The sequence below is a fragment of the Notothenia rossii genome (genome assembly GCF_949606895.1).
Source record: "Notothenia rossii genome assembly, chromosome: 1".
NCBI classification, from domain to species: domain Eukaryota; kingdom Metazoa; phylum Chordata; class Actinopteri; order Perciformes; family Nototheniidae; genus Notothenia; species Notothenia rossii.
The window spans coordinates 34,621,836-34,649,619 of NC_136912.1; the positions used below are offsets into that span (position 1 = coordinate 34,621,836).

Below are 27,784 nucleotides of genomic sequence, written 5' to 3' on the forward strand. Positions count from 1 at the left end.
GATTGCAACCAACTACCGCACACGTAGTTCCCGAACCACTTTTCTTCATGTTGTAATTGTTATATCCTCTTTGTCTCTGCGATATCAGTGCTTTGTCGGCACAACGGAGCTAGCTAGCAAAACAAACCCAGTCCGCCAAAACGGAAGTGCATTGCATCGAAGGGAGGAGTTCAGGATGTAGAGCGGAAACGGCTCAATAACTTGTGTATTGGCTAAATCGTGAGGGTATCAAACTTGTTGTGGAATTAGTGCGGGATGCAATAACATCCCCGACTAACAGGAATAACCCAATTAGTCCGGAAATAAAATGTTTGGCAACACTACGATATTTAGCAACAGGGGAAATGCAACTTTGCAATGCCGACGATTTAGGAATATCGCAACCATCAGTCAGCCGTGCCATAAACCAAACCATCAACGCGCTCTCTAGACCACATATCATCCAACAGTTTATCCGGTTTCCTTTGGACAATCAACAACTACACAGGATCAAAGCCAACTTCATGGCAATTGCAGGTATGCCCGGTGTGGTCGGTGCTATTGACGGGACGCACATAAAAATAATTGCACCATCAAAAGATGAGGACGTGTTCGTCAATAGAAAGAAAGTACATTCCATCAACACGCAGATTGTTTTCCTTCATCATGATAGGGGGACTTGAACGGTGGTATGGGCTGTTATTGAAAGTGTTTAAGTGCTGGAAATATGCTCATTGGATAATAGTTTGCAGGGTGCTTTTAATTGCCTCCTAGATTTAATGCAATTTACGTATTTTTATTGTTTGCTCTCTCTCTTTAACGTGTATATACAACGTCATTATCGTGGTCTGCACAAACTTGTCATCATGCGTGTATTCTGCTAACTGCACTGTCCATAACTATTTGATAGGAATACTTTTCTAGCCTAGGCTATTTCCTTTTTTTTCGGTGATTTAGTGGGCTCGTTTGTGGGATGTTGCGGATGAGTTTCAGCGAGATCGCCTGCTCTGAACAATTTATAGGTGCATTTGTTGTTGTTGAAGGCCTGGCTGTTACAGTCTTTATTTACACTACTTTGTTGTAGGCCTACTGGCCTAGATTTTTATGCAGTTTTAAAGCACCTTGGCTTTGTTCTGAATGCACTTTGTTGTAGTTATCCTACAGACAAAAGAAAATGCACTTGACTTGGAATTAATGTACTGTATGCATTCAAAAGTGCTGAATAAATATTTTATGGACCTATAATAGTGATTATTATTTAAGTTAAGTTTTGCCATAATCATGTCTTTTTCCATAATCACGTAGCTGAACCACATTGGTAAAAAATGTATACATTATATATATATATATATATATATATATATATATATATATTTCTATTAATCATTTTCAGCCTTTCGGCATTCGGTTTTCGGCCAACTGTTTCCTATTTTCGGTATCGGTTTCGGCCACGAATTTCCCATTCGATGCACCCCTAGTTGAAATCCTCTGTCAAAGTCCCCGAGCTCCTGAGAACAAAATCAAGCCACTTCTGCTAAGTTTGATGAGGGAAAAACTGATTTTTTTGTTGTCATTAGTTCTTCGTGAGATTGACACTGTTGGACTAGTGAAACTACTCCCACAAATACTATGAAGTACTGTGTACTTTTTGAGTAATGCTCTGTCAATGTCCCCTCCTGAGAACAAGTTTCTCTAATCTCTGCTATTTTGAATAAGCGTTAAAACACCTTTCTTCATGAGACTGATATTGTTGGACAGAGTATTTTAAGAGGATGTTAGACATGATATCAGCTCTACTTCCAGTCAGTAGGCCTACTCCAGCAGCAGCATTTGTACCCCTTGGGAAATCTATACAGACTGACCTGGATAGCTGGTCTATCCTTCAGCACACTGACACACCCTGTCACTCTTGTTGGCCTCTTATGAAGCTGCTGTCTTTTAAAATATGATTATTTATCTGCTCCTAGTTAATTCCTCGCAAATTCTTCCATCAGTCCCAGTCATTGCATGTCATTGCATGTCAGTCAATAGAGCTTCGAAAAATGTGTTCAATTCATCCAAATGTTTTTTTGTGAGTGAAGGCCAGAGCTAAATTATAGATTGTTTGATTGTGTAATTACAAGGTGAGAGAAAATAAATCCACATCCTCCTATTAAACTTATTGTATTTACTTGTCCATACTTATACTTACTTTTACAGTTGTACATTAGAACATTTGCATGTTGAACTACATTCTGATATATCTTCCCCATCCTCAAGGATATACAATAAAATGAATGGATAAATGGAGTGTTTTTGACGAGACCATTTAGTAAGGTAAAAAGCAAGAACGCCTCCCAGACGCTCTTCCATTTACTTTACTTCCGAAAAACAAATGATCCGTAGTCGATATACACGGATTGTGCTGGTATATATATATATATAACTTAACTGTGCTTTTTTACCCCAAAAGTTGTAAATGAAACAAGTGAAGTACATGCAATAAAGCCGTGGAGGGCGGGAGTTTATAAACCAAAGAGTAACCACCCTTACGGGACGCTCTAATAAGTAAAGCGAACGCACCCGCAAGGACACCTGGCCTCCTATTGGTTGAGCGATTTTGACAGGGTTGTTGACTATTTGAGGACAGGGTTTGAGGGAAATAAATACATCTGAACGTGAAATCAATAAATGATGCTCTCAAATGTAAAGACCACGCTCTTGAATAAAGATAGGGAATAACCTCGATACACGTCCTCCACACATATATCACTCTCACATAAAAAAGTTCTAACTTTTACATATATATATATATATATATATATATATTTCTATTCTCACATGTATAAACATATATCATATTCTCAAATACATACATTGTCACTTACACACATACTTGACACTCGCATGTATTTGGTCTCATGCGTTTTGGTATCCATTACCTACTGACACAGGAAGTCCTGCCTTAAGAAGGAAGTCACTCTCAAACCAGGAAATACACATGCGTGACTTGCTCAGCTTATCCTAACCTGATTTTAAATAGCTATACAATACAATGATGCTATTCAAACTCATCCTGTTTTCTTTGCAAGTACAGTTTTTCATTTTGGGAGTAAGTAGCAATGAAAATCAAATTAGACATTATTTTAATAATGTCTTGGAATGTATTGAACGAATACAAAGAGAAGGTACAGATTATTTTGTTCATGGGAGGATGTATGGAGAACTTCGTGACCACATTGAAACCTTATCTGGATTTCTGTCAATCTCAAGATTTTCTGAAGATTCAAGAGAGGTATTCAATACATTAGAGTCCTTGCATGGATGTCTTCATTTGTTGCTGACAGCTTATGAAACCAGACAAAGAACCAGGTCTGAGAATAGTTTAGCAATGTTGCTTCCACCTGTCATAACTAGACATCAAGGCAGACCTCGATACAGCATTTCAGGAGAGCAAATATCTCATTTGGTATCCCTTGGAATGAACTTGCAAAGCATTGCAACATGCTTAGGGGTAAGCTGTCGGACTCTCTACAGGCATAGACAGCAGCTTGGCGTTCAGCCACTGACATATGCAACACTATCCAATGACAACTTGAACAGAGTTGTTGGTGAAATTCTTCAGCGCACCACAAATGCAGGTGAACGATATGTGCATGGGACCTTGAGGTCACGTGGGTTGCGCATTCAAAGGTGGCGTGTTAGACAGAGTCTGCAAGAAGTTGACCCCATTGGACGGTCATTCAGAAAACGCCATGCAATACGTCAACAAACTTACAGTGTTCCAACCCCCAATCAATTATGGTGAGTACATTTCCAATAGAACAACTTAGGTTGAATCAAGTAGCACAAACTCAGTTGTCAGTTTCTTACAATCCTTAAGTACTTATATCCTTTATTTGAGTGAAAGTAAATGTAAAAAGTAAACCCTTGATTACAAGTATAAGTCCTGCATTCACAGCTTTGAGTGTACAGCAAAATGGACTAAGCATCAAAAGCACAAGAGGTCATTATTAAGAATTGTTTCTGTTAGTTTTAAATTATTTATGCATATCTAACCTTGGCCTTGTTATAGTTTTCCCACTCATGATTTACTCTGATTTTAATTTCTTTTAGGCACATAGATGGAAACCACAAGCTTGTGAGATGGACAATGGTGTTCCACGGCTGTGTTGATGGTTTCAGTCGAACCATCATATACCTTGGTTGTCTTGACAAGAACAGAGACTCTAGTTTGTGTCACCATTCATTGACGGTGTTCAGAACTTTGAACTACCGTCCAGGGTGAGATGTGGTCATGGACTGGAAAACACAGGTGTTGCCCGTTTCATGCTTTACAGAAGAGGATTAAACAGATATGGTGTAATTACTGGCGGGTCAGTGTGCACAACCAAAGAATTGAGAGATTATGGGCAGAGGTAAATCGAGTAGTCTCATTTCATTTTGTTAATCTTTTCAACTTTATGGAGGAGCACTGTGTATTAGATTCACTTAATGAGCTCCATATATTTTGTCTTCACTATATTTATTTGTCACGGGTTCAAAGGGCTGCCACTGAGTTTTAGAACCAGTGGAATAACCATGGTCTTTCAACAGAACGGGGGCAAACTCCTCTTCAGCTGTGGCAAAGAGGCATAGTCAACAATGCAGGAACGCATAACCCAAGTATGAATGGTATTTATGATATAGACAGTGGCTTTGGTGTTAATGACAACAGATCACTCCCAGAGTTACAGACTAACAATGTTGTTGTTGTTCCATCTATTAACCTTACCATCGGTGACCCAACAATGGATACACTTCAGCAGACTTTTGATCCATTTGAAGATGATGGGAATCATGGTATATATTTGTTTTGCAACCTTGTGTATTTTCTTGAAGAGAGGCATACCTAAAATCATAGAACCAAATGGCGTACCAAAAAGAAACAAAACCCCCCTCGACAGATAGGCCTATTTAAGAGCACATTCACATCAATAGAAAAGGTCCACACAGGATATGTACGGGCTTTAGTAGTGTAAAGCAAAGCAAAACACACCGACAATCTATTTCACAGACACTTAAACATATTGTCAGTTTTAACATACACTGCTTAAAAAGAAAAAGTGTTTATTTCAGTGGAGTAATGGGAAAAAAAGTTCAGCTTTTGTCCTCTTCTGTTCTATGGTGTGCTGATTTTGTGTTGCTTCTTGTGCTCCTACTGACTTTTCACATATTCCACTGATGCTCTATCATTGTATTTGACAAAGGACATCAAATGTTAAAATAATTAATACTTCAGTCAATTTATTAAGTTCTCCAGAGCCAAAAGCTTTAATAAAATGTGGTTTCAATTCACACGTGTTTCACTACTTTTGGTAACAATTTCTTTGAACATTTAAAGTAAGACTTATGGCTGGAAATGTTAAACATGGAGGTTTGAGCTCACTAATGCACATAAAGGTCTTAACATCCTATACACAGCAAGGATCCATTAATTGGAAGAAAACTGCAACCATGAACCTAAACAGTAACCTAACAATTGTACATCTTTATAAAACCTTTTTCTTTTTAAAACTTTGATTGCAAAATGACTGGCAACCTAATCCTGGCTAAAAATACAGAGCCAAGTTCCAAAGCCAATTGAAGTTTACTCAATAATAAAGTTGAATTTGCCTTTATTGAACTTTCTCAAAATCTGAACTGTACTTTAAAAGATGTTCCCAGCAAAACACTGTAGAATGATATCCACAATAAAAACATGTCAATAACTGTTTGGGATTTTTTTAACTAAAATGTATTTATTTGAGTGTGAACTTGGATGGAGGCCTGCCCATGAATTAAGCTATGCCGAAACCCTGGGTATTTCCCAGTGCAAAGTCCATATTTTCCTGGAAGTCTATGTAAGAGCTGTGCAGTGGCAACTTCAAACAGTTGATGCAGGTGTTTGCAATGGGAAGTTTAGAAGTGGTTCCTGAGTCATAATTTTGTTGAAGAAATTCAATTGAAGGTGGTGGATCAAAGCCAATTGGTGGAAGAGTATTGGCTCCAGTGGCAAAGGCAAGAATTGTCCTCAGCTTCCCTCTTGATCTAGAGAAAAGTCAATACATCGGAAATTAGAAAGAACACAAACAAACAAAAAAAACACTGCACTTAACTGATACAATGTCAAGATGCAGTGCATTGTTAATTAAAAGCGAGGAGATATTTCAGTTCATACAAGAAATGCTTTAAACAATTATACATTAACCTTCTGCATCTGTTAGGTAGTCTCTCCAGAAAGGAACAACAACATCTTCAGCACTCCTTCTATTGCTGCCAACTGTACATAGGCGGATGGTGAAGAGGCTGTCAAGCAGGTCAGCTGTGAGGTTTGTAGGAAACCAGCATAGAAGGGGGCGAAAACTCTCCGGGTGAGCTTGGATTTTGTCCAGCACACCAAGTGTTCTCAGTCCAAACCGAAATCTGAGTAAAAATCACACTGGCTTTTTAAAGTGTTTTGATTGGCGACTTAAGTTTGAACTAAAGAAGCTTTTACATCTTCACATGTAGTCCTTTTTAAACGTCATAGCAAGGAAAAATGACTTGCTTAGATGCTGTTCAAACAGGAGAAAAATACATGTGTGTATGTACGCGTGCGGGGAGGGTTTACAGTATTTTTGCTCTAACACACAACCCAAGCCCACAACTACTTTGTACAACAACTTTTAAATGGCTAGAAGCGCTCGCACCACAACCACCTGGCATTTAGTTTTAGCCTATGTGACATGATGATGTAACATAATACTGTCATGTGGCTTATATACGGTGCGGTTTAGTCGGGAAATTACTGCAGACACTTCAACAGAAATGGCCGACAGAGAACCCTGAACACAATGCAATCTTCAGGGGTTTCAATTCCTTATTGGAGAGGCAAAAAACTGATGATAAAAATGTACCTCTCAAAAGGACCACGCACTCTGTGTATCACTTGGAACATCAGGATGTCATCTACAAGCAGATTCTTGTCTTCCAACCTCCGCAGCGGCCTCAGGCAGCCAGCATTGGCCAAATACTCCTCAAATGGTTCTGTTGTTGCTAGCAGATCTTCCAATGATTTACCCTCCGTGACCTTCCAATACATACAAAAAAACAACATTTGACAGCGCCAACATTTCAACATATTCCCCTCTGCACTAGCCACTAGTGTAGAAACAGACACACTTACAGCACAACATAGTCTAAAACTGAGGAAAAGAAATTACCCTCTTAATTTTTTCGTGTAGGTCAATATCCGCAACATCTTCCAACACTGGCTTAGCCAATTCTGGGCCATCAACAAGGCAAGAGAAGAGAGTTGGGGACAGAAAGCCTGCGGGAGAACCGCCATGTACAAGGCTTACTGCAATGGCCCTGCCTGCAATAAAGTACCGGTCCTCTCTCATGGCTAGAAGAAATGAAAATTATTATATATTTGACAATGCATGCGTATAAAGACTTGAAAAATGCCTGTAAGATCATATAAAACAGTGACATACATGTAATAAATGACATATTCACAAATATAAAACAAATATTCAGAAACTGTAATGAACAATAACTATTATTTATTTCAAGGACTGTTATTTACAGAAACTCAAAATTTCTAATCTGTGTGACACAAATATGCACGATTGTTTTGGGCTCCCCCTATTTATCTCAAAGTCAGCCTTCAGGGGAGCTCCCTCCCTCTTCGGGGGAGCCAAGCTCCTCCTAGCTCCCCCCCATTTCGAACAGTGTCTGTGGCTGAATGGCCAGCGATTAGGTGCGGCGAATTTATCATAGGTGATCAGAGCTAACTGCCTGCCGTCAGATTTCATTTAAAAAACAGATCTGATTTTAAGACTATTTCTGCGCTCATAAAGAATGATAAGAATAAGAATAATGCGTATTGAACTGGTTTCATTAATTAGTGAGTTTATTTAACACTAGAACCGCCAACTGGGTCAATTTGTGTGATGTGTGTTGTGTGTGTGCAATGTCACTTTTTTTCAATAAAATATTAAAGTCTCCCAGTCCCTGACTTTTCCTGAAAGTGTGTTATGTAGCACCCTATGTTGTTAAAAATTGCATTATAATAGCGGGATTTGACGGGTTTAGGTAGGCCTATACAAAAACCTCTGGCGGTTCTAGTGTTAAGGTAATTAGGTACAGTAGAAGCCCTTTTTTTATCAGTAACAAATTTAGCAGTTGAACATAAAAGTAAACTAACTGAGGGTCACTTGCAATGACAGTGTTGTGTCTAACTGTAAGCTTGTCACTCAGAGTAACCTACCGTTAATTTAGCTGCTGGAGAAGAAAGATCAAGGGGGGAGGGGGGAGAGAGCTGTGGTTGATGGGCCATTAGTTGTGTAAATACACAGCTGAGAGCTGCCGTTTCATTCAGACTGTTTAAAAAACTGTAACAACGGACTATTTTTCTTAGCGGATGCATGTCAATTTAAATCAATACATTCAACTATTTTTTAAATCAATACATACAACTATTTTTTAAATCAATAAAAACATTTTCTAAATCCATAAAAGCATTTCAATTAATATTGGGAGTCATGTCGTTACTTTGTTGAGAATGTGGCCGTGTAATAAGCGGGATAATTTGCAGCGACTTGTTCCTTATGGGGAAAATAACACCCGTCATGTGTGTGTAGAGGTGTGTGTGGTTAAAACACTTTCATGAAGTGAAGGAATTTCCTTCTATAAAACAGCTGTGGGCAGCAGTGAGTGTCACGGACATGAATTCATAGATCAAGGCAGACTGGTGCACACACTCTCCTGTCCTGCCAGGCGACACGCCCGTTCTAAGCCGTTTCCCTCACTCCTCACATCCCAAGCATCCCCACAAGTGTATTATGTTGTTACATCATTTCAGATGTTATGTTTCAGTTGTGCTCTGTCTATGTTAAGTGATGCAAACTTGTCACCTTTCGGCGAAATTCGCCGTTTTGAATCCAAAATAAGTCGTTTGTGTGATTCATGTAGATCTGCAATACAAATATTTTTGGGGTATGGGGGGGGGCTGGGACCCGGAGTAATATGCGGCCGTGAGCTGTTATGTGCCATCATGACACGCATGGTGTTCTTTTTTTATATATTATAATGAAGTACGAGCTGTGTGCTCGAGTCTTCCTGCCTGTGGGCTCTGCTCATGGATGTATAATAAGGCTCTGCTGCTCGGAGATGATGGTCTAGCTTCAGCAGCTATATTACCTACGGGTAGGTTCGTTAATATTAACTGTGCGTCCGGAGTCACTGTGGCACAGACTGGACCGCTGGTGAACAGCTGTTAGAACGGGCTGTTCAGGTGTTCAGAGCAGAGCTGCCTGTCGGAGCGGCAGAGCGTGATGTGAACTGAAAAGTTTTTCTGTGGCAATATTATTTAAGGAATCGTTGAGCTAGCTAGCTAGCATACATTGTCACTATCTGCTAACGTTAGCTTTAGCCTTCTATTTCTAATAGTTTTTTTCATAGGCAATAAACAGAGGTGGTATAAGTATATATTGTACTTGAGTAAAAGTAGAAGTACTCAGATCTTGTACTTGAGTAAAAGTAGAAGTACTCAGGTCTTGTACTTGAGTAAAAGTAGAAGTATTCAGATCTTGTACTTGAGTAAAAGTAGAAGCACACAGATCTTGTACTAGAGTAAAAGTAGAAGTACTCAAATCTTGTACTTGAGTAAAAGTAGAAGCACACAGATCTTGTACTAGAGTAAAAGTAGAAGTACTCAAATCTTGTACTTGAGTAAAAGTAGAAGCACTCAGGTCTTGTACTTGAGTAAAAGTAGAAGCACACAGATCTTGTACTAGAGTAAAAGTAGAAGTACTCAGGTCTTGTACTTGAGTAAAAGTAGAAGTACTCAGATCTTGTACTTGAGTAAAAGTAATAGTCCCAGAGTGTAGGAATACTCTGTTACAGTAAAAGTCCTGCATTCAAAGTGTTCCTCAAGTAAAAGTAGAAAAGTATTATCATCAAAATATAGTGAAAGTAGCGACAGTAAAAGTAGTCATTGTGCAGATTGGTCCATTTCAGAATAATAGATATGATATGTTTAATAATGATTGATCATGAAAGTGTTCTCAAAGCCGGTAAAGGTGCAGCTAGTTTGAATGACTTTGTATACTGCAGGGTAGCTTGTGGATTTACTCCAGGTGGAACTAAAGTCTGATTTAACACTTGATTAGATTTCACTTAATTAATCCAGATCTGTGAAGTAACTAAAGGTATTAAATACATGTAGTGGAGTCAAAGTACACCATATACCTCTGAACTGTAGTGGAGTAGAAGAACAAAGTAGCAACACATTGAAATACTTAAATAAAGTACAAGTATCTCAAAATTGTGCCCAAGTATAGTACTTGTTGAGTTTATGAACTTAGTTACTTTACACCATGTGGCTATAAAGATAAAAAGACTTAAGCCTTGCACAGAGGCATGAAAATACATTTTCAAAATGCTCAACAGTGCTGCCAAAATTATAAACTGACTGCTCCACAATTTAAAATAAATGCTTTTATATATTTCTATTAGATGTGACTCTTTGGCGTTTATGTTATTATTAACACTGCTGCTTTAATTGTTCTGACTGCTAAAATCCTCTGTCATTCCGTGGGGTGGGGGAGCCGGGGGCTTGGATCCTTTTCACCTTTTTCATACCTGATGAGTTTGCATGCCTGTATGTTAAAAAGCCTCAGTCACCTTAATTCATGTAATAAAAACATCTCAGGTCAGTAACACTCAAAGCTAAATGTGCAATACCATGTTCAGCTATGTTACTATTTATAATGTTATTGTTGTTACATCAGAAGATGTACACTGTAAAAATAAAAACGTTGTTTTTACGGTAAAAACCTGGCAGCTTTGTTGCCAGAATAATGATGTAAAAAATATGGTAAACTGTAAACAACTTTACAGAACAACGTGTATATTTTACAGTTTAAAACAGTTGTAATTTACATTTTAAATCTGTAATTTCAACAGCCCTTTTCTGCTGAATTAGCATGATCACGTTGCTATTAAACTGATTATTTCAGTAAGATTTACATGCAGTTGTTGTCTATTGTACATTGAATCCCATTCAATTTTACAGAAAAATACCAAACAAATAACACTGTTTAACTGTAAAAGCATCAGTGTAATGCTGTAATTTAACTGAATTTTCCCGCTAATTGTAATCAAAAGTTGTGTATAATTTAGTGTATTTTGCCGTAGTAATGACGAGTTTTACGGTGAAAGCAACCTCTAACTACTGCAATTTTAATTTTCTGTAAAATGTATTTATTACAATTAAAATGCAGCAAAAACTGTTTTATGAATAACAATCTCAAATATATAGTATAAAAGCGCCTGTAAGGATTATTGCTCAGTGGAAAAAAAATGTTTTTCCTATACATTAGTCAGATTGAAAGATTTCATTTAAACTACACTGCCTTCGTATATATATGTTTGACTATTACCAGAAATGTGAAGAATGTAATCCAGGGTACACAGATTAAGCATTTAAAATTAAAAATGCAAAGCTAGATAAACCTCAAGAGCCACTGTATTAAAAATTGAAAAAATTCCAACAAGAACTTGCCTTTCCAAGAATTTATTATATATATATATATATATACATAATAGCAGTGATCAAAAACATCTGTCATTTCTCAACATACATATTGGTAAAACATACAAACTAAGGCTGCACAATAAACAAACTTCAAGCTGAACAAAGTTGAGGTTACTTACAAATGATTTATGGGAAATAATGTTTATAAAACAAAAAACAAAACAAAACCACCCAGTGGAGTGTAACACATCGACATTTTTACACTCAACAGTGATGTCCTGAGCTTTTACATCCACATAAACCAACCGAAGATTGTTTAAGCAACTTCACTTTGTAACAGCAAACCCCAAGAGTGGCTACAATGACCTTAAAATAATAGTTTGACATTTTGAGAGTTACATATTGCATTTTTTTTAATTAGTTAAAAGAACAATTTAATTAGAAAAAAGGCACTTCAAATTTTAACAACGATTTAAACAATCAAACAAACTGTAACTTGGGCACATCGCCACATGCCATTGATCTTACTGTCCATATTCAGACATCACGCCACTCATGGTCCGAAAGTTCCTGTATCAAGGTGAGGACTCTCGGGTTCACCTGAAGACGGGATGCGCGTGTCTTCTCCACTTTGGTGCCCTTCTCTGGGTTGATGGAGAAAAAACACCTTAAAATAGAAAAACAAACAAACAACAGAATTAATAATGAAATAGCTTGCCTAATAACAAAAAAATTCACATCAATCTTATTATTTTGAAGCCAAAATGACAATTATCTTAACCCCCAATTCACTGAAGCAGCTGCTTTAGATTTGTTGCAGTTTAATAAAATAAATTGTTGGATAAAACCCATCCCAAAAAACACATACCTCTGGACAAACTCCAGGGTGGACGCCAGCTCTGACGGGTAGGCGATGTTGAAGCAATAATAGCTCCCAAACATCATGGACAGGGCAGAAACCAAGGAGGGGATGTTGTCCTGTACTATGTTTCGATCCACACTCAGCATGTATCGCTTTGAAGAATAGCATGATCGTCCTAAAAAAGAAGAAAAACACAATTCAAACTAAATTAAAACAAGACTTGTCTTCCTGAAACATTTCACAAAACAATTTTAGCACATATGTTATTACATTTTAAGGTCTGTTAAATTGCTCTCACCATCAATACAAAAATGTATGTATGTGTATTTGCAGGTTAAGGGGAGATAAAGGGGATAGTTTAGGGGATAGTTCATATTGTTTGAAGGGGGGTTGTAGGAGCTACAGTTTGGAGAAACAGAGAGGAGAACCAGCAGACAGCTAAGCAATGCACTGCTGTGGACATAGTTAAGCCACCAAAAAAACTAAAACAATATTACTCTTAGTGTATGCTATATTAAAGAATATTTTCAAAGCTCTACCTTGCTGTCAGACAGCTATACAGTCTGTTTCTGATAGGGACTGAAGCAGCAGGGTACATTTGTGACAATATTCTAAATATAGCGTACATGTAAACTGAATTTTTAGGTGGCTAAAATACGTTTCGCTGCTGCACCCATCCACAGCTTTACATACGTACCCGTACTCCTGCCTGTTCCTCCAAAGACATGCAAGTAATACACTGACTATGGATAAGTATCCATAAGCATCCAAACTAGCCCTTTACGAGCTTACAGTAACAAAAAACATTGTGCAACATAAACGTCTCAAATTAGACAGAAAAGAGAGAAAGAAGTGGCAGAAAGAACAGAAAAAAGTAGTGAACGTTTTTACTTACCACACACAACAATGGTGGGAGTCAACTGAACTTGGTCCATCTGTACTTCCCCTGCCAGGCATGTGTCCTCCACATAACAGAACATCGTGTCTTCCTTCTCATCAAAGTAGGACAGTAGAAGCAGCACCATGTCTTTGACGTCTTCAGAACAACCACTTAGCTCTCCTCTCATCACTTTGAACTTGGTTAAAGCCTGTAGCAACCTTTTGCTCTTGTACACACACAGCAACCGTATTCATGTAGTTCAGGAGTCGTTTCTCCTTCAGATCCAAATTCCGTGTGAAAGTTTCTTGAAGCTCACTTCCTGTGAGTTCCTTGAAGTGGACTGCCATGCCAAGGTCGTCGAACCAAAACGGCCACTCTTGCAGGAGGGATTTTATATTTGTCCCCTAGTTGACTTGTTTACGCTGCGTGTAGAACGTTGACTTCATTAGAAGTTTGACCTCCTCTGGATTTACATCAGTTTGCTTAGACATCACCCTCAGTTTTTCCTTTTTCTCCTGCTGGCTCTCTTCGGTCTCTCCAAGGGGCAGGAATTTTAAATCCCATTTAATGCACCCATAAGTGTCCTGGATTGCTGCTCTCTGTTCTGGAGGGACTTCATCTGTGTCTGACTCGTCGGTGCCATTCTTTCGTTTTCTTATTTTTGGGGTCGTGGATCGCTTCACATTCTCTATCCTATTTTGCAATTGCTTGACCAGAGAGTGATACCCTGGCCCGATCACGTCTCCCTCTATTATGTCTTGAAGAGACGTAGGATACTTTGCCACTATCTTTTTTGCAACTTTAATAGTGTGTCTTTTACTTAAGCAAGGACTTTTTCGCTTCATTTCACACACCAGAATCCGTACCATCTCTCTTCTCATTTGTGGACTAGGTCGTTTTCCTCTGTCCAGTGTCTGCATCAGTTCCTCTGGGAACTTATCCCACGGTATCACAAAGCTATCCATCCAGTCTATATCAGGCCTTTTGCAGCTGTCGGAAGAGGTTGAGGATGAACTTCTGGGTGAATAGGACATCAAGGATGCAGAAGGTCCTGGCGAGCCACCAACAGATGAGCTGCTGGATTCAGGAGTCTGGCCTGCAAAACACACACATATTAACAAAAAGAGTTATGAGGAACAGTTTTAATGTTTCTATATTTCTGATGTATCTTTTATGCAGGCCACTTTGGGCACTGGTTGCATCCTGTACTAAAATAGTCACAAGTATACATGCTTCCAAGCAGCAAGGACTTTTCTGGCTTGAATTGGCCTCAAAGCTGACAGCAAATCTGCTTCATTAACAAACTGGAAATCCTCATAGGTCTCCACCCCAAGGGATTGTAAAGTCTCTTCCAGAATACCTTTTTTCATCTCTGGAAGGTCAGGCAAGACCTCAGTGATGGCACTGCGTATAAATGTTTGCTCCATGTCTGTCATCTCTGGAATCATGGAAGAACGACACTTTTCGGTTTTCAAAATTAAAAATGAAAGACAAAGATAATTAGACATTTAGTCAAGTAATACTGTACATACATTATATACAGATAAGAGGAACCTCTAATTTGAGTATAGGGTGTGATTGAGGATGTATACTTTTTATTTCTGTACATTGCAGAACAAAAACTGCTGTCACTTTAATATTTTTCAAATAGTATTTTATCATTTTCCCTAAGCATACATGTGCATTGTTAGAATGGTTTCAACACCACAGTAGCCAATATCGTGTTTATTTTGACAACACACTGTTTCAGCGGGATGACTTGGTGCCCGTTAACAATGTATGATGGTAACGGATAAAAATCTACCAAGTCGTTAATGTTAACACATTGCAACCTTGCATTCTGTTTTGTCACAGAGTACAGGTGGTATTCAGAATGATAGTCAGTTTTATGTATATCCATCACAAAATAACCAGCTGAATCATTTTGAATTAAAATAATGAGCAGTTCTCCGAACTCCATGGACTCGTCATTTTTGGACACAAGGAAAAGCCCTTTTTTATATGATGTACCTTTATACTGTATGTCTGTGGAAACACTAGTATTGTTTTCTGAAAAGCCAAACTCTCTCACTGCATGTTTGATTGAATCACTGTAAAGACTGGAGTAAAAATTACAACTGTCTTTGACTTGCAGAAGTTGACTGCATCCTGGCCCAGCTGAAAGATATGCTTGAAACATCTGATGTCTTTCGGATAAAGTTAGGCAGATGTTTTTAAAGTTTTTCAAATGCCTGGCACATCTCTTGAAGTAGCTGTGTTTACTTTCAAAACGCATTGTCCATACTCTAATCAAGGGGCCAAATTTCAAGATGAGTGCCGGATAGTGTCTCATGAAATGGTGCTTTGGTTTTAGTGGACTCTCAGGAAAGAAACACTTCCTTGTTTCCAAATATTCTTGGATTGTAATGTCAAGATAGGCTACCTGTGACAACGAAATCTTTTGTGCACAAATCAGATCAACAATATCTTTAAGCTGGAGAGTCAACTGCCACACATCATCTTCTGGATTTTGCACTTTGTCTCCAATTAATACAGGCAGCAATCTTAACAAATTCCAGTTCTGAATGGCTTGACCTGAGAGCTTGAATACGTCAGAGTTGACAGCACAGGGCTTAGTGAGAGCATCAGATCCTTTGTACTTGAACTGTTTTATGCGCCGGTTCAAAAGTGAATATGTAAACCATTTCTTTTTCTTAATAAAATACTTTAAGTACAGTGCAACATCGTAGGATAAGACACCCTCAAATATGTCATGGCCTAAACAAGGTGGGAGACCTGGCTTGCAAACATGAAAAGATGTCAGAGCATTGAAGACAGAGTTTGCCTTTATGCCTTTGATGTGTGGACTGTCTTCAACTTGTAGATCAGCAACAGCAGAATCGTAACCTTCGGGTGTGCGCTGTGGCCCACATACATTTGGATCATCACTCTTAAACTCACTTTGTGTGATTTCACAGTACCTGCAAAAGTACTTTGAACGACTAAAGTTTTCAGTGAACCCACCAATACCGTGTGAACCCAAGTTATCACCCGCAATGCAGTACAGAGCCCCTTTGACCATGTCTCCAACTGTTGTAACTATTCCATTTTCCTCCAAATCTTTTAAATCCACTAACATCTCTGAGAACACCTTAGCAAATCCAAATTGTTTTAGGTCATTCTCTCCACACAATAAAACCAGGGACATGTGATCAGTATTAGAGCGCACATGAGCAGGTAGATTTGCCACAGAAAGATAGACTGCAACAACTTTGTGTTTTTTCCTAGCAGAGCCAAGGGGGTTGACCATTTCAAAAGCATCCTGGTACAGAATTAGCTTCAGGCATCCTGGATTTTCAATGAAGAACTGGTTGGACTTAAAGTTGTGTCCATCACTTATGTCACCAAAAACATCTGAGTCTGTTTCACATGACTGCTGTGACATTGAATTCTTACAAAATTCTGATTCTAATAAGCCACTTACTGTTTGTTTCAGAGGTATGTAGTAAGCAAACCTTTGTGTCATATTTTCATCATTTCCTAATGTTACTTTTTTAGGCTCTATGTATTTGAACATCTTTTTGAATGTCTGAGCTCTTGAATATGTTGTTCTCAGTGGTCCCTGGTGACAGACTGACAACAGATCGGAATCCTTCACACAATCACAGATTTTAGCAATAGCATCATCAGTTAGAGACATGTCATCTTTTAAAAGTGAACGTAGTTTACTTAAAATGTAATCCTGTCCCAACTCATGCACATTTTGCATCTCTTCGACAATGGTCTGTATTGTTGAAGCTGGAAGAAGGAGCTGCCCTTGCAATTTTAAGTAGAATAAGCATACATTCCTAAGATAGGTCTCATTGAAATGCTGTGTCAAATCAGTGCTTTCATTTGTTGTTGCATCATTTGGGCTCTGGGAAGCCTCTTCATGTGCAGAACACGGAGAAATGGCTTCCCTGTACATGTCACTTATGCTATCAACAGAACATGCTCTGTGTTTTCTGGACATATGAGCAGTAAATGACGATTTCACACTGAAAGTATTTGTACAACCAGTTACTGGATATAACACAGGTCGTCCCTCCACTATATGATCTTTTAAGTGGGATATAAGTTCTTTCACTGTTTGAAATTGGCGCGCACATAACGAAATTGCACATTTCAAATCTGTAACAATGGCTCTAGCAGTGGCTGCAGGCACATTGTGAATCCGATAAAAGTGAGCTTTAAAAGATGCGTAAGTACAAAATGTTCGCTTGCAGTTCGTGCCAACACATTTGAAAAAACACTGGGGTTCGTTCCTATGCACTCTAGAATGCAGCACATAACCCTTCAAAGTCTGTAGCGTTTTGCTGCAAAAACGGCAGGTAATCATTTTTAGGGGTTCCTATGCAATGCAGAACATAACCCCTCAACGGTTAGCTTACCAGTGCTACAGATGTGATCCTCCGCTCATGTGCACACAGCTCCACGTGGTCCGTGGCAGGCAGACTTGAGGCCGACTTGGCCGCGTAACCGTTAACCTGCAAATACGGCAGGTAATCATTTTTAGCACGCTAACACGACTGCCCGTTAACTTTGAACCCGCTCAGATGTAGCTTCAAACCCCCCGCTTCACAACAGCATGAATTAAATGAAAATAAAGAGTTCAGCTTTTAGCATGATACTTCAATAACGTTACCAGACTATTTAAATGAACTCCCGGTCAGTAGACGTTATAACTATGACTGCAAAATGCACTCAATCACAAACAGAAGTTAGTATTGTCCTGACAACACACCGTGTTATAATTGAAGTTTGAAGAAAATAAACGGTTAGCTTACCACATGAACTTCAACCTCTCTGGTGAACATGTGCCTCTTCCTTGGAGGAACTCTGCAGCTCCTCCGCGGCTCCTCCGTGCAGAGACTACTTTTTAATTGCCTTAATTTTCGCTAAATTGAATATAATAATATAATATATATATAAATACTAAAATAATACTTTTTAAGACCCCGCGGACACCCTGAGCAGGATGTGCACTGAAAAATAGGGTCCCCCGAAAGCAAATGGGTCATTCGAACACTGCATACATGCATGCATAAAAAGTATAAGGTACAATACCTTCCGCCTGATCCAGGTCTAGTGTGGAAACCATTGGCACGGTTGGCTGTGTTGCCCTCAGCCTCCCCAAAGTGGCCAATATGAGCCGCCTTTGAAGACGGTCCAGCATTTTGCGTCGGGCTGAAGGGGAGAGCTCTGTGTGGCTCAACATGTGACGGTCCAGCCGGCTCCCCTTCTCCGCGTTACAGGACGGCACTGGGCACTGCTCACGCCTCACATTGAGCCTCCCACCAGCCAACAAAACTAAATTAATCTTTTCCTCCTTATTTATCACTTTGTGGGTGACTTTTAAATGTTGGCTTAGGGCCGTGTAGTCTTTCAGACAAATTGGGCAAGTGTTCACCATAATTGCAAATCTTCCTCTAACTTTCCCTCCCAAAATCAAGCTCTTTTATAGAGAAGGAACATGTGACAATGAGATTCACAGCCATTGGTCCGTTTTCGGACACTCCTCCTCTAACTTTCCCTCCCAAAATCCCCGGTCCAAGCTCTTTTATAGAGAAGGAACATGTGACAATGAGATTCACAGCCATTGGTCCGTTTTCGGACACTCCTCCTCTAACTTTCCCTCTCAAAATCCCCGGTCCAAGCTCTTTTATAGAGAACGAACATGTGACAATGAGATTCACAGCCATTGGTCCGTTTTTTCGGACACTTCTCCTCTAACTTTCCCTCCCAAAATCCCCAGTCCGCGCTGTTTTATAGAGAAGGAACATGTGACAATGACATTCACAGCCACACACAAACACACGTTTTTCGCCAACATTTCCACACGCCAGGTGTCCCGGAGTACTTCCATTTGCTTCGTCTTGATCTGTAGATGTCATTTGATGTCTAGTTTGTTCATTTTAATGGTGAACAAGACAGTGAAATGTCCCGTTACTCTACTTTATAATAGACTTATCCTCTAAGAGCTTTTTTTTCTGAGTCCTCTCAAAAACCGGGTCTCCGATTTCGTGCAGACAGTAGTCTTTCCCACAGTCGAAATGTACAAACGATGCATTAAATAACATCTACAGATCAAGACGAAGCTAATGGAAGCGGTCCCAGCCTCGTAGCCTGTGGACATTTTTGAACGGCTGTGATCGCAGGAAAATGCTGTTATAAAGATTTCTCAGTATATCTCCGGGACATTTCCCTGGCTTTCCCACCATCAAAACGGACAAACGATGGATTAAATAACATCTACAGATCAATACGAAGCGAATGAAAGTACTCCCAGCCTCGTAGCGTTTTCAAATCTGTTGTTAACACGTGTGCAAAGTCAATAGCGGTGATGCTAGCTTTGCAGCTAGCGGTTAGCATTTCCAATGGAAATATACACTGAAATAGCTTCCGTTAGCTTAGCAACTAGCAGTTAGCATAATATTCGGATTTCACACATTCACTGTTCACCCTGACATTATCCCTCTCTTCATTCAACACAATTGTTTTATATTTAATAAGTCCATAATAAATGAACCTGTAATAACTAACTTTAAAAGTAAAGATCCTTTCTCCCTCTCTCAATTCAACTAATAATACATATAATTTTCAGAGCCAGACACCTAAAACACTTTTCATTGACACCGCTGAGACAGGTATCATACCCAGTTCTCCTGCCCCGAAGAGCAATGCTTATCTCACTGCGCCACAGAGCCACTTGGATCTATATGAGAATAACTCTGTTATATAGACTCCTCAATAGAATGACGGGAGATTTGCCTGTCTTTTCTGAAGACAGGCAAACGATGAATGAAATCACATCTACAGATCAACACGAAGCGAATGGAAGTACTCCCAGAATCTGCATGTAGTCTTCAACGCGATTCTAACGAGACCAAGCTCAAAGCTGTCGGACCTTCCCTTGTTCCGTGTACAGTACTAAGAGCCATTTCATTGTCTTCCCCTCCCCCGCCTGTCAGATTCTAAGCTCCAGACAGCAATATGAGAGGAATTTGAGATTTTATTGAAAAACAATTCTAGGTGGGTGAGAGTTTCCATACTTCAGATTCCTGATCTGGGCCCTATTTATAGGCCCCCTGTGAAAAAAATATCTCTTTAGCCCTTTCAAAAGTCATGCAACACAGCAGCTTTTCAAAAGGCCTTAACCGAAAGTTTTGTTACATTTTAAGCCATAAACTTTGACATTTAGCGGTACCAGAGGAATTAATCTGCATCTGCTCTCTGAGGCAGTTCCAACGACACCAAGCTCAAAGCCGTCGGACCTTCCTAAGTGGCGTATACAGTGCGTCTACCATCCACAGTTGACCTTTGACCCTTGGAGCTTTGTTACATTTTAAGCCGTTAACTTTGACATTTAGTTGGAAAAGAGGCACTAATCTGCATGTAATTTCCGAGCCTGTTCTAACGAGACCAAGCTCCAAGCTCTCGGACATTCCTTTGTGCCATAAAGGTCACCGTACGGCATCAAAACGTGACCTCTGACCTCAGTTTTGACCTTGTTGAAGGTCGCAGGGGCCCCAAATTTTGCAAGCGGGTTCCACACAAGTTAAGCAACAATCTCTCAAAGTCTCGGAGCGCCACGCACCTTTTTTCAATTTTTTTCATTTTCTCCCCCTCCCCCACCACAAGCCTGTCAGATTCTAAGCTCCAGACAGCATTATGTGAGATAGTTTGACCTTTGATTGAAAAAATAATTCTGGGTGGGTTACAGTTTCCATACTTCAGATTCCTGATCTGGGCCCTATTTATAGGCCCCCCGTGAAAAAAATATCTCTTTAGCCCTTTCGAAAGTCATGCAACACAGCAGCTTTTCAAAAGGCCTTAACCGAAGGTTTTGTTCAATTTTAAGCCATAACCTTTGACATTTAGTTGAACCAGAGGCATCAATCTGCATCTACCTTCCAAGACGGTTTCAACGACACCAAGCTCAAAGCGGTCGGACCTTCCTTTGTGCCGTAAAGGGCACCGTACGGCATCAAAATGTGACCTCTGACCTCAGTTTTGACCTTGTTGAAGGTCGCAGGGGCCCCAAATTTTGCAAGCGGGTCCCACACAAGTTAAGCAACAATCTATCAAAGTCTCGGAGCGCCACGCCCATTTTTTCAATTTTTTTCAATTTTTTTAATTTTCTCCCCCTCCCCCACCACAAGCCTGTCAGATTCTAAGCTCCAGACAGGATTTTGTGAGAAAGTTGCAATTTTTTTGAAAAAATAATTCTGTGTGGGTTACTTCAGATTCCTGTTCTGGGCCCTATTTAGAAGCCCCTCGTGAAAAAATGATCTCTTTAACCTTTTCCAAAGTCATTTAAAAAGTCCTGAAGCAGTTTCATCTCAAAACGCCTTAAGGGAAGGTTTTGTTACATTTTAAGCCATTAACTTTGACATTTAGTTGGAAAAGAGGCACCAATCTGCATGGAATTTCCGAGCCCGTTCCAACGAGACAAAGCTCCAAGCTCTCGGACCCTCTTTTTTGCCCTAAAGGTCACAGTAGGGCATTAAAACGAAAACGCCTTAAGGGAAGGTTTTGTTACATTTTAAGCCGTTACGTTTGACATTTAGTTGCAAAAGAGGCCCCAATCTGCATGGAATTTCCGAGCCCGTTCCAACGAGACCAAGTTCCAAGCTCTCGGACCCTCCTTTGTGCCCTAAAGGTCACAGTAGGGCATTAAAACGAAAACGCCTTAAGGGAAGGTTTTGTTACATTTTAAGACGTTACCTTTGACATTTAGTTGCACAAGAGGCATCAATCTGCATGTAATTTCCGAGCCGGTTCCAACGACACCAAGCTCAAAGCCGTCGGACCTTCCTAAGTGGCGTATACAGTGCGTCTACCATCCACAGTTGACCTTTGACCCTTGGAGCTTTGTTACATTTTAAGCCGTTAACTTTGACATTTAGTTGGAAAAGATGCACTAATCTGCATGTAATTTCCGAGCCTGTTCTAACGAGACCAAGCTCCAAGCTCTCGGACATTCCTTTGTGCCATAAAGGTCACCGTACGGCATCAAAACGTGACCTCTGACCTCAGGTTTGACCTTGTTGAAGGTCGCAGGGGCCCCAAATTTTGAAAGCGGGTTCCACACAAGTTAAGCAACAATCTCTCAAAGTCTCGGAGCGCCACGCACCTTTTTTCAATTTTTTTCATTTTCTCCCCCTCCCCCACCACAAGCCTGTCAGATTCTAAGCTCCAGACAGCATTATGTGAGAAAGTTTGACCTTTGATTGAAAAAAGAATTCTGGGTGGGTTACAGTTTCCATACTTCAGATTCCTGATCTGGGCCCTATTTATAGGCCCCCCGTGAAAAAAATATCTCTTTAGCCCTTTCGAAAGTCATGCAACACAGCAGCTTTTCAAAAGGCCTTAACCGAAGGTTTTGTTCAATTTTAAGCCATAACCTTTGACATTTAGTTGAACCAGAGGCATCAATCTACATCTACCTTCCGAGACGGTTTCAACGACACCAAACTCAAAGCGGTCGGACCTTCCTTTGTGCCGTAAAGGGCACCGATCGGCATCAAAATGTGACCTCTGACCTCAGTTTTGACCTTGTTGAAGGTTGCAGGGGCCCCACATTTTGCAAGCGGGTTCCACACAAGTTAAGCAACAATCTCTCAAATCTCGGAGCGCCACGCATCTTTTTTCAATTTTTTTCATTTTCTCCCCCTCCCCCACCACAAGCCTGTCAGACCCTTAGCTTATGAGAGGATTTTGTGATAAAGTTTGACATTTCATTGAATAAACATTTCTGGGTGGGTTAGGGTTCCCATATGTCAGATTCCTGATCTGGGCCCTATTTAGAAGCCGCTGAAGAAAAAATTAGGACCCCATATGGGGTTGATGGACACCCCCCTCCCCCCACAAGTACACAACAAGTGAATACTTGTGTTACTGTGTAACATGTGGAAAGTGGGACCCCATATTGGGTTGACGGACACCTCCCCACATAAGTACAAGTACACAGCAAGTGGGACCCCATATTGGGTTGACGGACAGCCCCATCCCCCCATAAGTACACAACAAGTGAATACTTGTGTTACTGTCTAATATGTGGAAAGTGGCACCCCATATTGGGTTGACGGACACCCCCCCGACATGACACATATTTGGTAAGCGGGATCCCATATTGGGTTGACGAACACCCCGACATGACAAATATTTGGTAAGTGGGACCCCATATTGGGTGGACGGACACCCCGACATGACAAATATTTGGTAAGTGGGACCCCATATTGGGTTGACGGACACCCCCCCCATAAGAACACAGCAAGTGAATACTTGTGTTACTGTGTAACATGTGGAAAGTGGGACCCCATATTGGGTTGACGGACACCCCCCTCCCCCCATAAGTACACAGCAAGTGAATACTTGTGTTACTGTGTAACATGTGGAAAGTGGGACCCCATATTGGGTTGACGGACACCCCCCCGACATGACACATATTTGGTAAGCGGGATCCCATATTGGGTTGACGGACACCCCGACATGAAAAATATTTGGTAAGAGGGACCCCATATTGGGTGGACGGACACCTACCCCATAAGAACACAGCAAGTGAATACTTGTGTTACTGTTACTGTGTAACATGTGGAAAATGGGACCCCATATTGGGTTGACGGACACCCCCCTCCCCCCCATAAGTACACAGCAAGTGAATACTTGTGTTACTGTGTAACATGTGGAAAGTGGGACCCCATATTGGGTTGACGGACACCCCCCCCCATAAGTATAAGTACACAGCAAGTGAATACTCGTGTTACTGTGTAATATGTGGAAAGTGGGACCCCATATTGGGTTGACGGACACCCCCCCACATAAGTACAAGTACACAGCAAGTGAATACTCGTGTTACTGTGTAATATGTGGAAAGTGGGACCCCATATTGGGTTGACGGACACCCCCCCCCATAAGTATAAGTACACAGTAAGTGAATACTCGTGTTACTCTGTAATATTTGGAAAGTGGGACCCCATATTGGGTTGACGGACACCCCCCCCCCATAAGTATAAGTACACAGCAAGTGAATACTCGTGTTACTGTGTAATATGTGGAAAGTGGGACCCCATATTGGGTTGACGGACACCCCCCCCCCCATAAGTATAAGTACACAGTAAGTGAATACTCGTGTTACTCTGTAATATTTGGAAAGTGGGACCCCATATTGGGTTGACGGACACCCCCCCATGCAGTATAAGTACACAGCAAGTGAATACTCGTGTTACTGTGTAATATGTGGAAAGTGGGACCCCATATTGGGTTGACGGACACCCCCCCCATAAGTATAAGTACACAGTAAGTGAATACTCGTGTTACTCTGTAATATTTGGAAAGTGGGACCCCATATTGGGTTGACGGACACCCCCCCATGCAGTATAAGTACACACTCATGAGTAGAGCATGATAAGAGCGCCATCTATGGTCCAATGCATGCATACACACTCATATGCTGTTTGTGTACTCATTTAGACTGCCAAGTGACGGTAAAAAGCCAAGTCGGTCCCATGGCCTCAATATATTGCCCACGAGTGTTATATCCCAATGGGAAGAATGTCCATGCCGGCAATAGGGGGCTTACCAGTGCTACAGATGTGATCCTCTGCTCATGTGCACACAGCTCCGTGGTCCGTGGCAGGCAGACTTGAGACAGACTTGGCCGCGCACTGAGCCGTAACCGTTAACCTGCAAAAACGGTAGGTAATCATATTTAGCAATATAATAATAATATAACTGCCCGTTAAATTTGAGCCCGCTCAGATGTAGCTTCGAACCCCCCGCTTCACAACAGTATGAATTGAACGAAAATAAAGAGTTCAGCTTTTAGCATGATACTTCAATAACGTTACCAGACTATTTAAATGAACTCCCAGTCAGTAGACTTTATAACTACTATGACTGCAAAATGCAATAAATCACAAACAGAATTGTCCTGACAACACACCGTGTTATAATTGAAGTTTGAAGAAAATAAACGGTTAGCTTACCAGTGCTATAGATGTGATCCTCCGCTCATGAGCACCTGCACATAGCTCCGTGGTCCGTGGCAGACAGACTTGGCCGCGCACTGAGCCGTTAACCTGCAAAAAGTGGCTGCTCCCGCGATAATTAAATAGTCCAATGAAATAACAGAAACAAACTCTACTGCTCAGTAGGCGTGTCTCAGTTCAGCGGCCGTTTCCTTCGGAGGCTGCGTTCGTTGACCGCTTGCGTCACTTCCGCCGAGAGGCTGTCCCAATTTAAAAAAAATACAAGACTCAAAAAGTAGATTTACCGCTGTGTGGACGGGCCGTTAGTGGCGCGTTCGATTACTGTTTGGGCTGTCTGCCGTGGGCTGCATTCCACTCCAAATAGCCGGGCGGCCCGAGAATCCAAACGCAAGCTGTTTTATGGATTCTCATTTAATTTCCAAAAATGTCTCAGTACTGGGTTATTTCCAATTTCAAAATAAACATATGTATTAAAAAAATAGAAATAAGAAGTAAGTATATTATAGTATATTCAAGAATGAAAAAATATAAAAAAACATGATTTTAACACTGTCATGTTGTCATTTTAACTGTATTGTATTGTTTTATGTATTACAGTTTTTCTGTGTTCAAACCACAGTAATCTGTAAATTATACAATGAAATATAATTATTTTTAACATATTCTTAATGTGAATTTAACAGTTTTGTTTGGTTCAGTACTTTACGAAATATTACTGTAAATTAAACACTGCTTCATTGTTTCTCTATTTACAGTTTTTTGATGTCGTGATTTTACAGCTTTTCCCTGTTAATTTCACAGACTTTTTTTACAGTGTACATATTGAAATGATTTCTTAACTTACAGTAGGCTATTTTTTACAATGTGTGTTGGAAGGATTTATTAAATTACAATGGATATTGTCATTGTTTAAGGCTTTTAGAGAAGGGTGAACTATAAGCCTGAATTACATAACATTTTATACCTAAAAACATCTAAAAAGCCACGATAAATAAATCACAATTATTCTAGTTATTTTTACCTCCCGTATTGCTTTCAACCCACCAGCTTTTATGGTGTTGTTACGTCACTAACTGTAAGCTTGTCACACAGTCTATGGTCACTCAGAGTAACCTCCTGTTAATTTAGCTGCTGGAGAAGAAAGATCACGGGGGGGAGGGGGGGAGAGAGCTGTGGTTGATGGGCCATTAGTTGTGTAAATACACAGCTGAGAGCTGCCGTTTCATTCAGACTATTTAAAAAACGGTAACAACGGACTATTTTTCTTAGCGGATGCATGTCAATTTAAATCAATACATACAACTATTTTTTAAATCAATAAAAACATTTTCTAAATCCATAAAAGCATTTCAAATAATATTGGGAGTCATGTCGTTACTTTGTTGAGAATGTGGCCATGTAATAAGCGGGATAATTTGCAGCGACTTGTTCCTTATGGGGAAAATAACACCCCTCCGCTACACTTTGGGATCCTGATCGACCGACGAAGCTCCATTAAAATATACATATTTTTGGTGAATTACTGAGTTTAGGCACGTTAATAACGTTTTAATGAAGTTGAATACAGTATATTCATATGTGTCAGTGATTTCATGTCAATTCGGCGAACATAAACATAAATCATCGTGGTGAAGAAGATGATTAAATTAGGATTACAAATCGAGAGCCGGGCTGCATTTCCTCCCGTTCGTTTTTTTTTAATAACAAAATTATTTTGTTAAATAACAACATGGTGATGTTTTGTAAATGATTACATGTCTCTTATTTAGCACAGTAGTATGATATCCGTGACATATGGATCTTAACAAAGTTCTGCTGTACATCCAGCATACTGTATCTGACTTTATTTCACATGAGCTCCAGTGTGGAACCCCACTGCACCTCCTGGTGGATCAATGATCCATTGCAGCTGGCTTCATTATAATTACATTTTTCTATCACGGGGGCGGTCTCAAGTCAAGCTGGAGGTTTTCCCTTGAGCGAGGGCAGATCACGTACCAATCACGGCTCTCGCGTTTCAAACTGTCTGAAATGAATCGCTACATCTGTAAGAGTGTTTTTACACACTCAAATGCATGTTGGCACTCAGGGGTCCAAACGTAGCCCACTTTGGGACTTATTAAATAAGTCAGGGGTTGGGCTACAGTGGAAAAGTTGCGGCAAAAACTGCGTTAGTAACCTGCCATGCCGAGAAAGCGGCGGAGGTCACTCCTGGTGCCGGGTACCGCACATTCAGCCACCGCAGCAACCTTAGCTTCCACTGGTCGGACTTGGCCTTGTCCAACCTGCTTCCCTAAATAGGTGACAGTAGCTTTCCCAAACTCACACTTGGCCAGATTCAACGTAAGAGACGCTTGTGCGAGGCGGGTGAATACCTGCCCAAGGATCTTCATATATGCATCTCCCAAGTGGGCATGTAAACGATGAGATCATCCAAATAGGCGTTACAATTACTTATGCCTGATAGGACGGTATTCACCAACCTCTGGAAAGTAGCCGGAGCATTACACATGCCGAAAGCCATTACTGTG

The 27,784-nt window shown here is 40.3% G+C and overlaps 2 protein-coding genes across 2 annotated transcripts in view; both read right to left on the minus strand.

The window, feature by feature from the left end:
* Nucleotides 1-5,260: 5,260 nt before the first annotated feature.
* Nucleotides 5,261-27,784, minus strand: part of LOC307014941 (G2/M phase-specific E3 ubiquitin-protein ligase-like) — a 69,341-nt gene continuing 46,817 nt past the window's right edge. The window contains exons 4-7 of the mRNA XM_079643221.1: nt 7,182-7,363; nt 6,876-7,048; nt 6,188-6,402; nt 5,261-6,027 (exon numbers count right to left, since the gene is read on the minus strand). Coding sequence (XP_079499347.1) covers nt 6,011-6,027; nt 6,188-6,402; nt 6,876-7,048; nt 7,182-7,361 — 585 coding nt within the window. The 5' untranslated portion in view covers nt 7,362-7,363 and the 3' untranslated portion in view covers nt 5,261-6,010. The remainder of the gene's footprint in view (nt 6,028-6,187; nt 6,403-6,875; nt 7,049-7,181; nt 7,364-27,784) is intronic.
* Nucleotides 11,583-24,863, minus strand: LOC307042792 (uncharacterized protein). The gene is made up of 5 exons (XM_079686894.1): nt 24,845-24,863; nt 17,652-17,747; nt 13,258-14,338; nt 12,369-12,537; nt 11,583-12,167 (listed from the first exon to the last, which is right to left on the minus strand). Exons 3-5 carry the CDS (start codon nt 13,427-13,429, stop codon nt 12,038-12,040), a joined length of 471 nt encoding a protein of 156 aa, XP_079543020.1. The 5' UTR covers nt 13,430-14,338; nt 17,652-17,747; nt 24,845-24,863; the 3' UTR covers nt 11,583-12,037.

What these genes read in the sequence shown, in the direction of transcription:
- LOC307042792 (XM_079686894.1), bottom strand. Translation starts at nt 13,429, where the DNA reads ATGAGAGGAGAGCTAAGTGGTTGTTCTGAAGACGTCAAAGACATGGTG. An exon ending in TCCCACCATTGTTGTGTGTG is followed by an intron (nt 12,538 to 13,257) that starts GTAAGTAAAAAC and finishes CTTCTTTTTTAG; the next exon opens with GACGATCATGCTATTCTTCA. An exon ending in ACCCTGGAGTTTGTCCAGAG is followed by an intron (nt 12,168 to 12,368) that starts GTATGTGTTTTT and finishes TTCTATTTTAAG; the next exon opens with GTGTTTTTTCTCCATCAACC.